Here is an 18,201-nt window from a genome sequence, read left to right as displayed (position 1 = left end):
AGTAAATGGAGATATTGTCTACATATTACATAGAGCAAGCCATCTCTTACATTGGCTAGTTTAGCTTCCATGAGCGAGCTTCTCCAGGCTTGGGCATCATCTGGGGTATCTGCACAGAATTCAACGCTACCAGTTGTCGTCTTAAGTTGTATTAGGCAGCTATTGGTTTTGTCTGCTGGCGGTTCGACATCACGCACCTCATGTCCTGTCTGATAACAAAAAACAAGATCCAAAATAAATTATTTGTGTACATACAGCGCACGTTAAAGAACTTATATTTAATATGAGTAGGAGATTGTCTCTGTGTGTGCTGCGCTGCACTGATGGCTGCTCTGTTGGTCTGCAGATAGTCTAATCCTCAGTTTCCAGTTTTAAGCTTGAGGATATACCTTTACCTTTTTTACCTTTTAACTTTATCCTTACAGACAAAAAAAAATATAATAATGTTGATTACATTTTTATTATTTATTACACTGTATAACGAATATAGCATTCAATGAAATTCAATTATATTAGTTTGTTTCTGTGATGTTGTTGTTTTTGTAAATTCATCTTATCTTATCTTATTTGATTTAAAAAATAATTATTATGATTATACTGTACTTACATTTATTGCCGAACACCGAGTTGGTAAATTGATTACACCTTGCGAGTCATTGCGTGATTCGTCTGTAAAATACGAGAATCCTCCATCAGCATACAAGACACAGTATTGACGCTTCCATCTTCTAAGAAACTCACTTTGTCTCTGCATCCATCCGGACTTCATGATGCCATGCAGGTGGGCAGCTTCTGCACTTGTTGCCATGACTGCTCAAAACTTCACTAGGCCTAGGCTAGAAAGAAATAAATATAAAAAATGAAAAGATGAAAACTGTGTAAATATGTCATTTCATATACACTGGATAAACGACTTAAAAATGTCCCATCCGAAAGGACGGATATGTATAATTTCAGTTCATGATCACTCACGGCAGAAAATTCCCACACCTATCTAACTTCTAACTAGACATGAAACTCGTCACTTTGACGAGTTAGTTATCCGCACCACGGCAAACGCCACGTGCACGTCATACGTTGGAATATTGCACACAGATAAAGATTATGGCATTATGACAAGAACTGAAGAATATGATATGCTGTTAGTGCTGAATTCTGTCAATTTTGTGTCATATAGTATATACATGCAAACACTACAGTATAATCTGTATACATATTACATACAGTGTAGAATAGGTGAAATTACGGGACCCGCCATTTATTCCAATTTTTAGCATGGCGACAGTATCAAAATGAAACACTTAGATAGCAATTTCAGAAGGAAATTATCTTAGGAACAACATATTAACGTGTAGAAGAAATTTGAATACGTAAAATATAGATGCGCACCCTTTTAAATGTGATGAACTATTACGCAAAATATGAAAATACAACTTTTTTTATTCAACTGGCCATATGATGACGTCACAACATCCGATTGGCAAAATGTTTACATGAATTCGTATCTACAATCCAATAGCTTCCAGAAAACGTTTTAATCGTGATTATCAGATTCTATTCTTACGAGGTATTACAGAATAAAATTTACTGTAAAGATGAAATTAATGACCCACGTAATTGAAATTTTTAGGCATGATGACGTCATAAAAATTAAAATATTTTTATCTCATGCTAAAGAAAGTTGATTGACCTACACAATATATAAATGTAGGAGAAAAAGGAATACAGATAAGCGTGATGCGCTCCATTGAATGTGATGAGCAATAACGAAAGAGACAAAAATCCTATATTTTACATTCGTGTGGCCATACGATGACGTCACAATGTTTTTTTAGCCTTATCGATGCATGATCCGTTATCTACAACTCATCAACTTCTAGATTTTGTAATAAAAATAAACGGTTCACGGTTTACTTTAGAAACTATGACTGTTTAAAAAAAGACAAAATTTTGACGATTTTTTAAGCTTTTTCATAAAAAACGCGCATGAAATGTTTAATTCAACGTGTTCGTATGGCGTTATTTAAATTGGAAAAGGTCTAAATTGTTTTCAAAATTACTAGGAAAGGCTTGAAAAATATAATTCAAGAGAAAAAAATATGTTTTTAACGCTACGTGCGCACCACGTGCGTAAAAAATTGCGCGCCCGTGGGAATTTTTGACATGCTCAAAATGACAAGAAACGCATAAAAAGTTGATTAGAAATTAATTTTGCGCATTTTGAAATTTTAAATGCGCGTGCGCGCGTAACTTCTTGTGAAACATGCCATTTTTAATCCGTAGAAAGTTTGCCCCTGATATGACTTAAATTTTGTCAAAGTGTCAATACTAAATGACTTTTGGTTTTTAATCTATGATCAATCATTGAAATTCATAAAATTGCGCGTAAGTCACGTTGCGCAACTATGACGTCATTCAAAAATAGGAGGTGCACAACTTCACGTAAATGCCCATATGTTGTCAAAGTTAAGAAATGTTATGTTTACACATTTTAGAGAAACGCGATCCACAAAAAGGAAGGATGGAAAGAAGAACTAGATTTAATTCGTCACTATGACGAATTATAGGTTATATGCATTGATTTAAATCAAGATAATTGATTTTTAAAAGATATATTGATTGATTGATTTTCTCAGAATCTTTAATTATTTATAATATATGATAGGACCTTGCTAACGCGAACACCATAGCCGGTATCACAATCCGATCAAAGATCCATATGCGTATAATGTCATAAACCACATTTGTTGTTACATAATAATAAAGACATAAGTTAATTTTTATCTAGATTTCATTATAAATCATGTGTATAATCTATACACTAAGAAATAAATTTGAACAAACAATACGGATAATAAAAAAAAAAATCTTATTTCGTTTCCCAAGGTGAGACTCGATCTCGGTACCTTGAATGCCATAGACACGAGCACAGACCACCGAGCCGTACACAACTGACTAAAAGTTGTAGACAAATTCCTCCGTGTATTTACTATGCAGTAACCACTTTGATGCAAATAGATTATTACATACCGAAATGAATTATAATTTTTTACTATGATGACATCTTTAAAATGTATACAAATGATGCACTGTCAAACTACATACTTTTAACTTTAATATATGAATTTTTGAAGGAAGAAAGTTAATGTTAAGTTTGTTATTTTGGCATAAGAAAATGTCATAATTTGTTTGATTGTCGAAATTATTTTTTTAAAATTTAATATGCAATTAATGATGACTTAATCAACTTTTGTTCTCTTTATTTGATAATAAATCATACATATGATACATACACTTCAAGAAAATGAAATAAAAAATAGGTGTTCCCCTGCATTCTGACGATATATATTAATTTTAAAATTTAGCATATTTTCACCATTTTGTTAACTTATACGTGCGTAGCCAGTCACTTTTGACGTGCTCGTATAACGCAATTTCGAGTTGAAACCTGAATCAAATATGATGATATTATTAAAGAAAGATTGTAAAACAGAAATCGGGCAAAAAGAGTGCGCATTAACGTTTAACGCGCAGTGCGCGTGCAAAAATCTGCGCACTCATGGCATTTTTTTAAACGCTTAAAATTGCCTGAAACGTACTCTAATTTCATCGAAAATAAATTTTGACAATTTTGAACATTTTAAGCGCGCGTACGCAAGCGTTATATGCGCTACGCACGTAATTTCATTGCCATATGATGAAATATGACCTGAAATTTATGAGTACCAAATTTTGTTTAATTGTGATTCATGCTTGTGAAGATATGATTACAAACGTGATTTCGTAAAATCGCGCGTAGACCGCGTAATTTTTGATTACGCATCGTGAAAATATAACGACATCGATTCCTGGCCATGAGGAATATACTCTGAAAACTTGACTTAGCTAGATTAAACTGATGCCAAGATAATGCACGGACAAAATAGTGCTAAGGAAAGAATAAATAAATAAATAAATAAATAAATAAAGATTTTGACAGAATCAAGAGGTTATATGCATATCATGCATATAACCTAATAATACAGAAAAAAACTGTTGATCTCATACAATCACAAGGAGTTATCCGCTTGGTATACCAAGCGGATAACTAATTAGGCCTATACACAAAGCCTAGGCCTAGTCCTAACTTGACTACCCCTCTCTCTAGCTAGGAACTAGCTATATAAGACTAGCTAGGCTAGCATATGATGTTATTTTATAGACTAGGCCTACTACTCTAGGGCAGGCCTATCACTAGGCCTAAGCCTAGCTGGGCTGGGCTTCCATTTGTTGATCAATCATTCATTTTTGACACATTATTTCATTAGTTTAGCTAGAGAGAGGATACCTTCTTGAACCTTGTCAACCACAAATTAAAGAGAGAGTAGGCCGATTATCTGAAAATATTTGGTAATTCTACACGTCGATGCGATGTAGTAAAAATAATAATGCGCGTGATGATGATGATATTTTTGTTATGAAAAAATTGATTGGTGGCCACACCGGAACTACTTTGTTTATTATGATTAAATTTTTTTATAATTTTCACGCATGATGTCATTCGGAGATAAAACCTACACTAACAATAAGGATTGGCATTGATTCTTACATCCAGTGAATATCGATGCCAATATAAAATCTTTCAAGTAGCGTTCCGTACTTTAGTATTTACTTATGACCTTATTGACCCAGCATCTAAAAACTCGGTAAATGATGCGAATTGAGAAAAGAAGCGCAGGAAGCAGGTGAAATTCCAGCACTGGAAAGATAAGAATACTGAATATTTATCTCATTAATTACAAGTTTTATAAATTCAGGATTTAAACCCACTTGTGCAGACAAGTTGGGCAAGAAATTGATCTTTTATCAGTTGTAAGTGTATTTTTAATTAGTTCATGAAAAAAGATAAAAATTTATTGATGTTGAGATGACCTCGTCCTCGGTGTTCACCTTTTTTTATTCTCTCCACTCCCTTCTTCAACGTCTCGCTCCATAGGCTGTGGTCCCACATCTTCTTCCCGGCGGGTTGCACTCCAATCCCGTAAATGCCGCTCTTTGGGTGTTATTTACCCATCGTAGTTTAAATGGAAAAAGACGAATATGATGGGCTCTCAAGTCTCATATAGGCCTAACCACCACAACGTATAATTAGGCCTAGCCTAGCTAGGCGGCAGGCGTGGGTTTCAAGTTACTGACTCACTTAATTAGCCTAGCTAGGCCCTCTACTAGACCTAGCCTTGTATGTAGGCCCTAGCTAGCTAGCCCTAGTCTATAAGGCCTGATGATGTTTATTCAGAATTTTAATTCCTTTATAAATTATAATCAATGTTAAATGAAAGAAACTATCCCAAAAATGATTGACATTTTGCAATTGTTTTTTTGTTTTTGGCAGAATCCGATAATACAAATATGGGAAAACACAATATTTTTTGCTGAAAATTTACGATTCTTTCATTTGTTTTGGCCTTCACAATCGATTAATAGTGGGTGAATCACACAGAAGAAAAATCTGTGTGCAATGCATGCTGGTATTTATAGCGGGCCGCTTAAAATATTAGAATCGACTTATACCAGGCTATTTCACATTTTATTTGTAGCGTTTAAAGACAAAAATAATTATTCCAATAGACCCATATTGTATAATTTTACATAAAATGCATTTTTTTACCTTAAATTAGATCGAAAAAACGTAGAGAACGTGTCTTTAAAGTACTTTCAAAGTTTTAAATATGAATCCTGTTTACTATCCAAAAGGTATGTATCAAAATTATATTAATCAAATATTTTTGTTGTACTTTTTTATCACAATATATATACACAGTAGACTGAGTGGTGAAAGAAACAACCGGAAAAAATGTATCGAATGTGTCTTAAACAAAAAAAGTTGATAAATAAATAAAATATAATGTGTGTTTGAATAAACATTTTAAATTGTCATAAAAATTGTTATTAGTTCGATCAAAAAAAAATGATGTCTTGTGAAAACAATGGTATTCTGTTATGCACTGTAACCATTTTTTTCTTTTTATTTAACGATGTATTGTATTGCCATTTTAATGTCACATAATAGTTATTCACTTTACCAAAAATTAGATCAAAAAAACAAATATTTTACCTGAAAAAACTGTAATTTAAAAAGCAAAAAAATAGTCAAATTGGCTGGCAGCTAATGGGTTTTTTGTTGAATTTAACTGTTTAGTTTGTCATTTTATTATATAGTGATAATATTATTTTTTTCTGGTTTTTCGGGCCTGATTTTATTAATCTTCATTTTTAATGTGTTTGGGTGACAATGAGTGAAATTTTTTTTTTTTTTTATCAATTTATAAAATTACAGAATGACTTATTCAGAGTTCATATTTATGAATGTGCAGAGAACATTTTCGCCAGTGTAGCATACAGTAGCAAAAAGCTATACAAAACAACCTTATTGCTACACATTTCTAAAATTGTGTAGCAAAAAATACAATACAAAACTATGTTTCTCTACTTAAAAATCAGTTTGATTAGCAATATTGCTAAACAAAATTTTTAAATGAAATTTTTCCCTGGGTGGGTTCACACATTCAATATCATGTCATAAAACTATTTGATTATAGTATACAATAAAACACCTTTGTACTGTAGATACTGTAATGTATACACTTCAGTGCACACAAGTTAGTTTCCAAGAGGAGTGTGTGCTACATTTTCAGTCAAGGATTTGTTTATGTTTTCAGTGATCATAGTTTTGCTATTTTTTATAATTACCAAACACATTATATTTAGTGTAGCTTGCTTGGTATATAATTTATTACTTTCATGGATCAAATTGTAAGGAGATGATGATCAATAAACTGTATTGATTTTTGACTAGATTTGCTCACTTGAGTTAAATCCATTAAGATGTTGTCAGTCTGTGGGCAATTGGTCCTGTTCTCAGCATTAATTTAATACAAGTGCACATCAATCACATACATGTCAATTAATATGTAAACGTACTGTACATAATATTTATTTCATTGCACTCAATAATTATGTCATTAAATAGTGTACAGTAGAACCAAAGAGAAATATAGATTAGCTAGAGGGTACAGTAGACTCCTTCCTTGGAATTAATTCCAACAGTAATACATATGATATATAAATCAAAGAGCTGCATAGGCAGGATATAGAAAAAAATCAAGATCAAATAAGTTAAAACTGCCTCAATATAGATTTATTTTTACGACATGTTTCGGGCATAGCCCATCATCAGGTGAAGAGAATTGTAACAAAGGATAACATATACAGTACTGTATAAGTCACAAAATTACATAATAAAACAAATCAGCCAATCAAAGATGTTAACAAACAAAAGGCATAGTTATAAATGCACGCCTCCAAAAGCTATGGGGTACAAAGCAGAAATGGTTGCTTATAAAGCAGGACATAAAACAAAGACAAAAGCTTCAAGTGTAAATAATTGTTAATACAGTATGTGAATGTCTCTGGCAAAATTAATGTTTAAAAGATCTAAATTGTACATTTATGCCGGTAGGGGCAAGAGTGCCAAGCTTTACAATTATTCTTTCTTCTATAATTCTACGAGATGTCTCAGATACATATGATATATATATATATATATATATAGTAAATGTACTGTGTTGTTGTTGTTATTAGTGCAGAACCAAAATATGTAATTATATAGATTGGCTAGAGGGTGCACTCCTTCTAACAGGATGAAAACCATCTGTAAATATGGCTGATTAAATATGTTCAGAAATATTATTTAGTATATACTGTAAAATGAAGCAGTATAGCATTTACACTGTCTAAACTTGTTTTTAAGGATGATGTAAAATATGAATTAAAACTAAAAAGTTAATAATAATAATATGATTAATATAATAATTTAATTACGGTTGGTAACAGTATAGTAAATGTACTGTGTATACTGTGTTGTGATTTATGGTCATTGATGATTTTATGAGTGGGGACACGCATTACTTTTGAATGTTGTGCAATCAATAATATTATGGATACCTAATACAACACACACAAAATTAACTCAGAAATATTTTTATTCTAATTTGTCATTGGACAGTCTGTTCTGGAATTTGAAGTATTCATACTGATATCATGTGAAGAATTAAATTATTGTTTTAATTTGGTTTGGAATTATGTTACAATATTTGGAAGGCTTTTTCTTGTTGGACAACTGAAATCGGCAAAACATTTTACACTGACACTATGGAAATCAAAAAGGAATTAACATTTTAAAAGGCCTATTTTCTGATATTCAGGCCTGTAATAAGTCAGTGGTCCAAGGTCTGGAACTCAATTTATTTTAGGCTGGATAAAAATATAAGGCAGCTAGACAGATGGCTAGTGCCTGGGTTGGTTATCAAGGTAACTGAAGTATAAATTGAGTCTGGGCTAGTAAATATTTTATCCCAATAGCACTGTTGTTGTTATACTATAATCTCTTCCATTACTGTATACCTGCTTTGAAAATGAAGTTTTGAAAGTGAGCATGTAGACCAAAATGTGATGATTATTATTTTTTTTTTTTCTTTAGGTGATCCTCGAAATTCAGCAATTCCATTGGCTGCTCATGCTGTTTATCCTCCAACAGGTAAAAACATCAGTTGTTTTTATGGGAAGAGATACTGTAAGAAGGCCAACACAGTCTTCCCCACTCTTTGTGAATGTCCACCTACTGTAAGCTGGTGGAAAATGTCTTGTAAAACTATCAGTAGTCCCTTTTCCGTGTAAAAGAACCGCATGTTTTTTCTTCTTAAAACCCATTTGAAGTGGAACTTGACTTGATAGTACTACAGTAATAAGTAAAATTTTTTTTCAGATGCTACGGGTTGGCACCCAGCAAGAGGAGCAGTCTTCAAAACTGCTGCAATCAATCAAACAGGTAGGTTTTATTTGAATGTTGTACCCATCAGTTTCAATAGACAGACCTACTATACTGTATTTACAGATAGCTAACTATTGCCAGTCGGTTTGAATAATGCAATACACACAACAAATGTTCATAACAATAAAATGTTTATTATTAGTTCATAAAATAACATGGCCGTGATGACTGTTTTTTTTTGTAACTAGATCCAAGAACTCCTGCCGTACCCTTGCCAGCACATGCTGTATATCCTCCATCAGGTATTAAGGTTTTCAGATTTATATATCTGTGTGTACTGAACTGTACTGTAGTCATAATTAAAAAACCAACATACAGTAAATTGTGTACTGTATATACAGTACACACATATTGAACATGGATAGTAATTAGTATACAGTAGTAAACAAAGTTATTTTCAAGAGCATTTTTTTATGGATTTTTAGGTTATTCATGAATGTTCAGCTACATTTATGTGACAATATTTTGTATCTAATTTTTTAATTTGTTAGCAGTTGGTCCATCATATCAAAACAATGGGTCTCATGGCTATAATGCGTTCCCACAACATGCTGTTGCATATCCAGCACCTGCTCAACGTAAGTATAGTTTATATATTATGATTAATGTTTAGTTTCTACTCTACTAGGCCTACTATTATAAATGCATGTTCTTGCAGTGTTTGATTTCTTCATTGTACAGTAATTGGAAAAATATGCAGTGCTTGGTTAAATTTGTTTTCTTCATTGTAATTATGATTAACATACAGTACTGTATACAAAAATTGTCTTTCTTGTCAAGGTATTAAGAAACTTTCAAACTACCTTAAAATTTGCCAAAAAATACAACTCTCTTCTGAATACTCTGCCTCCCACAAGATCAAGAACGCCACCTACAGGGGCAGATCCACCATTATAGATTAGGGGGAATAAATATTTCCTTAATAATAAAAACGATCCGAAAAATAGTCATTATTTGATTTTAAAAAGATATGGCTGTTAAATTTTAGGTGCTCCTAAAGCCGTAATCTGTGCCTGAGCTATGGCAATATCCAGAAATTAGTGTCACAACGCTGACATATGTCTAATTCAAAAAATACTATCATATCGATGAGGGTGGTTGGTATTACTGAAATATTTGCTCTATATTCCAGTAAGTGTTAATTTGTTTACATATTTTTTCAACATCGATAATTTGATGTATTGATTTTTATTGTGTAGGTCAAGTAACAGCACCAGGTTCCGGGGGTCAGCTGGCCTACCCCTATGGATCATACACCACCACTGCAGGCATGGTGCACACCCCGGCACCTGCATATCCACCCAATCCAACTTATACACAGGTAAAAATATTGTATTCATTCCTAAGCTATGTCTAGACTATCAAACTTTATGACACAAAAAAGGGGGGCGAAGTATATTTCATTTCATTTATTTATTTCACTTTACAAATATATAAATATAAAGTGGAGGAGCCTAAAAGAAAGAAAAGCTTGTGGTGAATAGGCTCCTCAAAACAAAACAAATAAAATATAAATAATATAACACAATTAAAAACTCCAAAAAAAACAACAATTTAACTAATATCTTTTCTCTAACACATAAGTTAAACATGTTTAAAACTAAAAAAACAAGGACATGGACATGATGGTGCCATATCACTATCATATTTGTGCATATCATTTTAATATATGGGCACATCACATTTTTTTGTTACATAAAGTTTAATAGTGTAGACAGAGCTTTAAAGATTGCAAGATACTTCCTAAATATTATATAAACCCAGACCTTTCCTTCTACAAATTGCAATCCGAAACATATTCGGTGTAAGTGTGCTGTATTTTCTATTAAAGTTTACCAAATTTAAGCAGGCTGTAAATCAACACAACTGTGGCCTTTTAGACCCCTCTATGACATGACCGTTTTTTTAATTAAAAATGGACTACCAACTGGAAAGCTGGACGCTCATTCAGAACTGACTTGCAGAAAACATTTTGACATAACCCATTTGATTTAATTCCATGCTTACGTAGCCCCCTCTATAAGATCTTAATTTATACCATAATTAAGATCATGCATTATTCATGATATCTGCCTAGGAAGTGCTCTTATGCAGGTTCTGTGCACCTCTTCTACACATGTCATAGAGTTAGGCTACCTATCATGTCATAGAGTTAGGCTACCTAGTATCATGTCAGTATATTTGTTTTGTATATTTATAGGCCAGTGCTGCTTCATACATGCAGGCCGCAGCGTATGCCCACTCTTTGTCTGGCTCACAGATTGTACACAGTACGACAGTGTTACAGCAGCAACAACCTTATCACACAGTCTACCTTCCAGAACAATCCCCAGTTCATGGTGTAAGTATTATTTAACATGTTTGTCACACTAGTCATTCATATAGAAACTATAAATGATGGAGAAGTGGTTTACAACTAATGGGTGGTTCCGACGTAACGGAAGGTAAGGGATTTGACCAATCACAAGTGATGATTTATTCAAACTCTTGCTTGTGATTGGTCAACTCGCTTGCGTTGCGTCTACGTCCTTGTCTTGCGTACTAGTGGGAACCAAGCTTTAGAATATTTGATATTAGGTTGCTACTTGATTTAGTACTAGCAATACAAAAAAACTACCGTGGGCCAGCCAATTTATTTTCTCTTTGACTTGTGGGCTAGTCAACAATACTACACCTGAAAACTGTTACAAAACATTTCAACTGTTTTGTAACAAAAAATGTTTGACCATCTTCAGGTTGCCCGGATTTTAAAAGAATTGAGTGTAACCGTTCATTTTCTAAGCATGTATACTATTTTTTGTTTTGGCTATTATAGTAAAATATATAGCTACCTTTCCCTGTAAGGTCATTGAATAACTTATGTGTATTGCAGTAGTATATTTTTCTATAATAACTTATTTTTAACAATCTCCAGATGGCATCACAAGTCCCAGTCTCAGCATCCACAGTACCAGCTAATGTATCACCGTATGGAAACAGACAGCTTCCTCCGACAGCTATCGCTGCTGGAGCTGCAGTTGGGGTAGCTACAGCAGGAATCGGCCCTTACGGAAGTGCTGGCTTACCCCCAGGCTGGGCCTACCGTTACCCCCAAGCTCAGTACCATCCTCCACCTCAATAGATGAGGCGTTCACTGTGTGTCTTCCAAATTTATTCATGTGTTACCCCCCAGCATTGTACAGGCTTACTGCTTGTGGCTGGCTATGCATGTCTGTAGCATAGAGTGGACCTTTTTCGGTGGAAAGCTATTTGTGAACTGATTTCTAGGTTCTCAGACTATTAGATACCTGATACATCCATTGCTTAGGCAGTTGAAAGATAAAGCTGTATAGAGATTTTGTCAAAGTGCGAACAACAACTATGTTGTTTACCATGATAGGTTACCATACCATAAGTAGGTTTCTATTGTTAACTCTTATTCCGTAAAATGTGGGTCGCAACCTATGTTTTTAATCTTTAACCCATATTTTGGGTTGTGAAATTGACAGTACTTTGCTGTTTCAGATTTTGTGTTCATTTGGACTGTTAACATGTTTTCAGCTCTATTGCCTGTTAGCATGGTTCCAGCCCTGTAGCCTGTTAACGTGGTTCTAGCCCTGTTAACACTTTATTGTAAGGATGGATTTTTAGTTTTTTGGTAACATGGTCCAAATTGTTATTTGGTCACATTCTGTAGATGCATAAACATCTAAAAAAAACTAGTTGGCATATTAATGGACCAGTCAAATCGCATTTACGTTACTGACCATCTTCCATTATTTCTGAAATGCTATATTCTTTGTTAAAGAAGTTAAATTATTTCGTTGAAAAGTACTGTTCTAGCATAGTTAGTTTCCATAAAATCGCTCTGATGTCTATGCGTATGCATACTACAAGCATTACAATAAGACTATATTGATCTCAAACGTCTATTGTGTAGTAACCATTGGGACTTAAAAATCGAATAATAGTGGTGGGTACTTATTCAATTTCATAAACGCAGTTAAACATATTTCAACTGTAAAATTGAATTTTCATGCAATTTTATAAGCTTCGATATTAAACAAGCTAAATCATATGTAATTGTAGTAAAACTATTTAGGTACTGCAGTACCTGCAGTAGAGCACTCTTGACATGGTCCGTAAAGTTTATTCACCTATCCTGTGCTGCCATTCATAAAATCCCATCTATCTTATTTTATTTTTTTTTATAAGCTTTTTCTAATTCAGATAAACTATTTATTCAACTTTTACATTACAAGAGAGAGGTTATATTTGCTATGAGTAAGGCACGCAGATATACTTTGCTATGCTGGAGTGAGTGTATTGTTAATGTACACATTACAGAGCTTGTGTATATGTATGTGTGTAGCTTGGAATTTTTATTTAAATATATTATTATTATTATTCTAACCAGGGTAAAAAATAGAAGCGCATCAACACTTTAATTGGGCTATAATAATAATATTATCATACAGACTCGGGTATAAGCCCATGCTACAAAATCAGCCATATAGGCCAAACCATGGAGATATTTTATTGTACTTCTATGACGTACCAAACCCACCTTTTGGTTCTCAGGAATAAAACACTCATCAAACTTTGTACCCGAGTCGGTATGACGAAAGTATAATATAGTTCTTGCATTCAGAAATTGGGTATATTCTTTATAGCTATTTAAATGTGTAATTTGTACTTATGTTTTTGTTATTGTATACTTATTTTATAGCCAAAATGGTGCATGTTGTGCAATCTCTTAGCCTTTGTTTCACCTTTAGTAGATCCAAATAAACAAATAAATTTATTAATTATTATTAGACCGCTTTTTTTAGGGATATATCTTTTCCTCATAATATATTAACAGCTCTACTGTTTTGTGATGGTTTTTGATACTTTCACAGAATAGCATAAAAATAGATAAAATCATACACCACATACAATTATTAATTATATTATACTATAATCAATAATAATCATACTTAAATTTATTAACACTGTAATGCTGTTCTACAAAAAATAATTAGGAGAAATCCTCTTAGTATTTTTTTTTTAAAGGAAAACGAAGAGAAGTTATTTTAGGTTTAAGATATGGAGAACGTATTTATTATTATATTACAACAAATATATTCAGTGTAATGTATGTATCCAAAACCAGTTATTCACTTTAAAATCTTCCTAATATTATTACCTTGATATACTTAATAAATATTTAATTCAAAGTATTATCTCAATTAGTACTAGTAAAAAAAAATGTAATGAAAAAAACCCAGTATTCATTCCACCAGGGAAGAGTGAAATTACAAAAATAATTTCACCATTCTCCGATTCCACACATTAAAAAGAATAGGCTGAACTAGGTTTACTATTATAAATGAACAACCCAGTAAACAAAAACATTAAGTGCTCAGAAACTGAGCAAAATACTTTGTTCAGAGGACGTGGTATTATTATTTCGGCCAAATATGGAAAATACCCATAATAACTTAAGATTGTTAAGCTTTTGAGAAAATAACCTATATATCGATGAGTTGGTATGGTCTGTTCTATTTATAGCTATTTGTAAAAGACAAAAAATGATAACTTGCACATTTTCGACATTATTGTGCAAATAAACATTCAAAGTAGTATACTTAGCTAAATGCTTTAAGTAATTTTACCAAGTAATAATAATCATAAAGTAAACATAAATATCCATTTCATTGTAAAGCCAAATTAATTTCCTTTTTAGTTAGGATTTAGTAAATGTTTAGTGTTTGACGATTATCATAGTCGATAAAGTGCAGCTCAGTTTTTATAATTTATTACATCATTCAACTCTTCCAGTATTTTTTTAATATAATGTGAATCCACCTTAATTATTTCTTCTTTCCTCCTTCCAATATTATAGTCTATTAGTTTCAATCTTAAACGTAGAAATGTGTTGGAACAAACTCTGGTATGCTTAATTTAAGCATACAATTCCTTTATTAGAATTTTCAAAATAAAACAGTATTAAAAAAAAACTTTTATAGAATTTTAGACAATCCACTGTGTGTAGTTTTTTTTGCCTTGTAGATCAGCTCAGACTGTTTTTGTGTTTGTATCATTGTTTTTTATATTTAAAAAAACTGCCGTCATCCATTCCATAGTGCCAAGAAATAATTATAGACAAAATCATTAGGAACCTATAGTGAATATATGTATAGGTACCAACGTTATTTCATGATAACATCAATGTTAATAATAATATCAATGATAATGATATCTATGCCTATCATTCTATGATGATAAAAGCAATTCAAGTTCATCAAATGTTTTTATTTCAGATTAAAATCTGAAATGTATGGTATAGATATTTCGGAGGCTCTATTTGAAAATGAAGTGAAAATATACTATTCATTTTATTATATTTTTACAGTAAACTGCTTTGATATTTAGAACAAATCAAAATTATTGCATAATAAAAATAAAATAATAATAATAATGACTGGCTTAGCCCTTGTTATGCATTCTTTAAGTACAACTTTTTAAAGTGTTTACCCTTGTTAATGGAGATGATGTCATAGACAGGTTTTCATTTGATAAATAGATTTTCTTGGACTTAATTATATCTGGACACAGTTTTAGCTTTAGCTCAATTTCTGGACATTTTTTGTTTTGATTAATTTGTTTTCCAATCAGGTGACAATATCACTTTATTACTGGATGCTTTATGTACTTAAATGTTGTAGTCTTGTAATACAATCTATAAAACTGTAAGCCAGTAATACTTTAATATACTTCCACCATGCCAGTAATTAAATCACATCTAAAATATGGTGTCAAATATTGAATGTCCTCCTCTCCTTCCTTCCTTCCTCCTCATTTGGTCACCCCTATTCAGGGGACAACCTGGCCCTATTAAGGGTGTCACCCCTATTCATTGAACATCCCTATTCAGGGAACATCTCTATTCAGGGGACAACCCTATTCAGAGGACAACCTGACCCTATTGAGGGGTCACCCCTATCCAGGGAACATCCCTATTCAGAAGACACCCTGGCCTTGTTAAGGGGGTCACCCCTATTCAGGAGACGACCCTATTCAGAAGACGGCCCTTTTCAGGGGACAAACCTATTCAAGGGACACCCTGGCCTTGTTAAGGGGGGTCACCTCTATTCAGGGGAGGATGTTTTAGCACTTTCAGACAACTACCATTAGGGAAACTCTGTTCGGTCCTGAAGGCATCCCATTCCCCCCAGTTCTACTGTATTTCAGTTTGTTACTTGCCAATTTTAGGTTTGTTTATTGTTGTTTATATTCCGGTCAAATTATTTTTATACATTATGTTGAAGCCCACCTTTTTGGTTTTTATTTCTAGTCTATTTTAATTTATTTCATGATGCTGATGGTGCATAGGTTTCATTGTTGTGTTCCAAATGTGTGTGTTGCTTAGCAACAAATACCAATTGTCTTTAAAAAAAGACAAAGTAGTTTTAGTGTGTGTGTAGTAAATTGTTTTTACCAGAACAAAATCAGATAATTTTTTAGGCAAGTTTAAAAAACATGATTAACTTGTATAGAAAACTGATATCCTTGTAGTATTTTTAATGGAGGCAGAAAATGGCTACCGAATTGGTAAATCATCCGCGTATATACGATTTAATTTTTAAAGTATAAACATAACTGCAAGTATAATCTTCCTATGTAGGTAAAAGAATAACACCTATACCAGTGGTGTAGCTTGTATACAGTAATATTTAGTTTAGTTATGCCAAAATATATTCATTTATTAATAAAATATATATACAGTAATTAGTTCAGATATCACCTGTGTTTTGCGATATCACCTGTGATCTTCCATATTGCCTGTGATTTAAAATATCACATGTACTTTGCGATATCACCCATGATTGTGATTTGCGACATCACCTGTGATTTGCGACATCACCTGTGATTTGCGACATCACCTGTGATTTGCAATATCACCTGTGATTTGCGATCACCTGTGATTTGCAATATCACATGTGATTTGCAGTATCACCTGTGACATCTGTGATTTGCGATATCACCTGTGACATCTGTGATTTGCGATATCACCTGTGATTTGCAATATCACCCTGTGACATCTGTGATTTGCGATATCACCTGTGATTTGCAATATCACCTGTGACATCTGTGATTTGCGATATCACCTGTGATTTGCGATATCACCTGTGATTTGCGACATCACCTGTGATTTGCGACATCACCTGTGATTTGCGACATCACCTGTGATTTGCGACATCACCTGTGATTTGCAATATCACATGTGATTTGCAGTATCACCTGTGACATCTGTGATTTGCGATATCACCTGTGATTTGCAATATCACCTGTGACATCTGTGATTTGCAATATCACCTGTGATTTGCGACATCGCCTGTGATTTGCGATATCGCCTGTGATTTGCGATATCGCCTGTGATTTGCGACATTGCCTGTGATTTGCGACATCGCCTGTGATTTGCGACATCGCCTGTGATTTGCGACATCGCCTGTGATTTGCGACATCGCCTGTGATTTGCGACATCGCCTGTGATTTGCGACATCGCCTGTGATTTGCGACATCGCCTGTGATTTGCGACATCACCTGTGATTTGCGACATCACCTGTGATTTGCGACATCACCTGTTATTTGCGACATCACCTGTGATTTGCGACATCACCTGTGATTTGCGACATCACCTGTGATTTGCGACATCACCTGTGATTTGCAACATCACCTGTGATTTGCGATCACCTGTGATTTGCAACATCACCTGTGATTTGCGATCACCTGTGATTTGCGATCACCTGTGATTTGCGATCACCTGTGATTTGCGATCACCTGTGATTTGCGATAATAATCTGTGATTTGCGATCGCATCACATGCGATATAAGGATATGTATCACCTGTGATTTACAATAACACTATCCCAAACGTGATTAAAAGAATTGTTTGTAATAACAGTGGAAAATATTAATAAGCAATTTATGTTCCATATTAATCCAATTATAATTGTAGTATCTTTGTATTATGAGTAAAGACCTGGGATAATAAGTAAAGAATTTCACATTGTAAAGTTTTAGATGTTCGGTTTGAGTTATTCAGCTAAGGGTGTTGTGCCTTAAGATACATTTGGTTTAGCAATAAATAGCATAGTGAAGATTATAACCATGTTTTGTAACTATGACCTGATATGCAAATCGTGTTGACCTGATATGCAAATCAAATCATAGTCCCTACAGAAGTACAGTAATAAAGTATCGATTATTAGTACAGTAGTTGGAAATGCAATTAAATATTACATCGTGCCACGATTTGAATGTTTCTTTAGTATATAAAACAAAATTAATATTTGTACTTCTGTACT

The 18,201-nt window shown here is 33.2% G+C and overlaps 2 protein-coding genes across 5 annotated transcripts in view; one reads left to right on the top strand and one right to left on the bottom strand.

The window, feature by feature from the left end:
* The window catches only part of LOC140050022 (pleckstrin homology domain-containing family B member 2-like), an 89,773-nt gene that overhangs the window by 3,537 nt on the left and 68,035 nt on the right, over positions 1 to 18,201 (bottom strand). For both annotated transcript variants that reach the window (XM_072095017.1, XM_072095018.1), the window contains exons 2-4: positions 4,328 to 4,408; positions 608 to 836; positions 51 to 209 (exon numbers count right to left, since the gene is read on the bottom strand). In XM_072095017.1, the coding sequence (XP_071951118.1) occupies positions 51 to 209; positions 608 to 808 (360 nt within the window). In that variant the 5' untranslated portion in view covers positions 809 to 836; positions 4,328 to 4,408. The remainder of the gene's footprint in view (positions 1 to 50; positions 210 to 607; positions 837 to 4,327; positions 4,409 to 18,201) is intronic.
* On the top strand, positions 4,688 to 12,330 carry LOC140050020 (uncharacterized). 3 transcript variants are annotated; one of them, XM_072095013.1, is made up of 9 exons: positions 4,688 to 4,851; positions 5,658 to 5,733; positions 8,519 to 8,575; positions 8,804 to 8,866; positions 9,058 to 9,111; positions 9,361 to 9,447; positions 10,069 to 10,190; positions 11,070 to 11,210; positions 11,784 to 12,330. In XM_072095013.1, exons 2-9 carry the CDS (start codon positions 5,709 to 5,711, stop codon positions 11,988 to 11,990), a joined length of 756 nt encoding a protein of 251 aa, XP_071951114.1. In that variant the 5' UTR covers positions 4,688 to 4,851; positions 5,658 to 5,708; the 3' UTR covers positions 11,991 to 12,330. The 3 variants fall into 3 exon arrangements, with proteins under 3 accessions (XP_071951114.1, XP_071951115.1, XP_071951113.1); XM_072095014.1 differs by lacking the exons at positions 4,688 to 4,851; positions 5,658 to 5,733 and having other exon boundaries at positions 8,345 to 8,575; positions 9,364 to 9,447; XM_072095012.1 differs by lacking the exons at positions 4,688 to 4,851; positions 5,658 to 5,733 and having other exon boundaries at positions 8,345 to 8,575.

The sequence above is a fragment of the Antedon mediterranea genome, chromosome 5 (assembly GCF_964355755.1).
Source record: "Antedon mediterranea chromosome 5, ecAntMedi1.1, whole genome shotgun sequence".
NCBI lineage: Eukaryota > Metazoa > Echinodermata > Crinoidea > Comatulida > Antedonidae > Antedon > Antedon mediterranea.
Note: the sequence above shows the minus strand (reverse complement) of the source record. Positions and strands in the feature narration are given on the sequence as shown.

Excerpts from the sequence above, each read along its gene's own strand:
- LOC140050020 (XM_072095012.1), top strand. The coding sequence starts at position 8,491 with ATGATTATTATTTTTTTTTTTTCTTTAGGTGATCCTCGAAATTCAGCA. Across the intron at positions 9,448-10,068 it reads ATATCCAGCACCTGCTCAAC|GTCAAGTAACAGCACCAGGT; the intron begins GTAAGTATAGTT and ends TTTATTGTGTAG. Across the intron at positions 11,211-11,783 it reads AACAATCCCCAGTTCATGGT|ATGGCATCACAAGTCCCAGT; the intron begins GTAAGTATTATT and ends AACAATCTCCAG.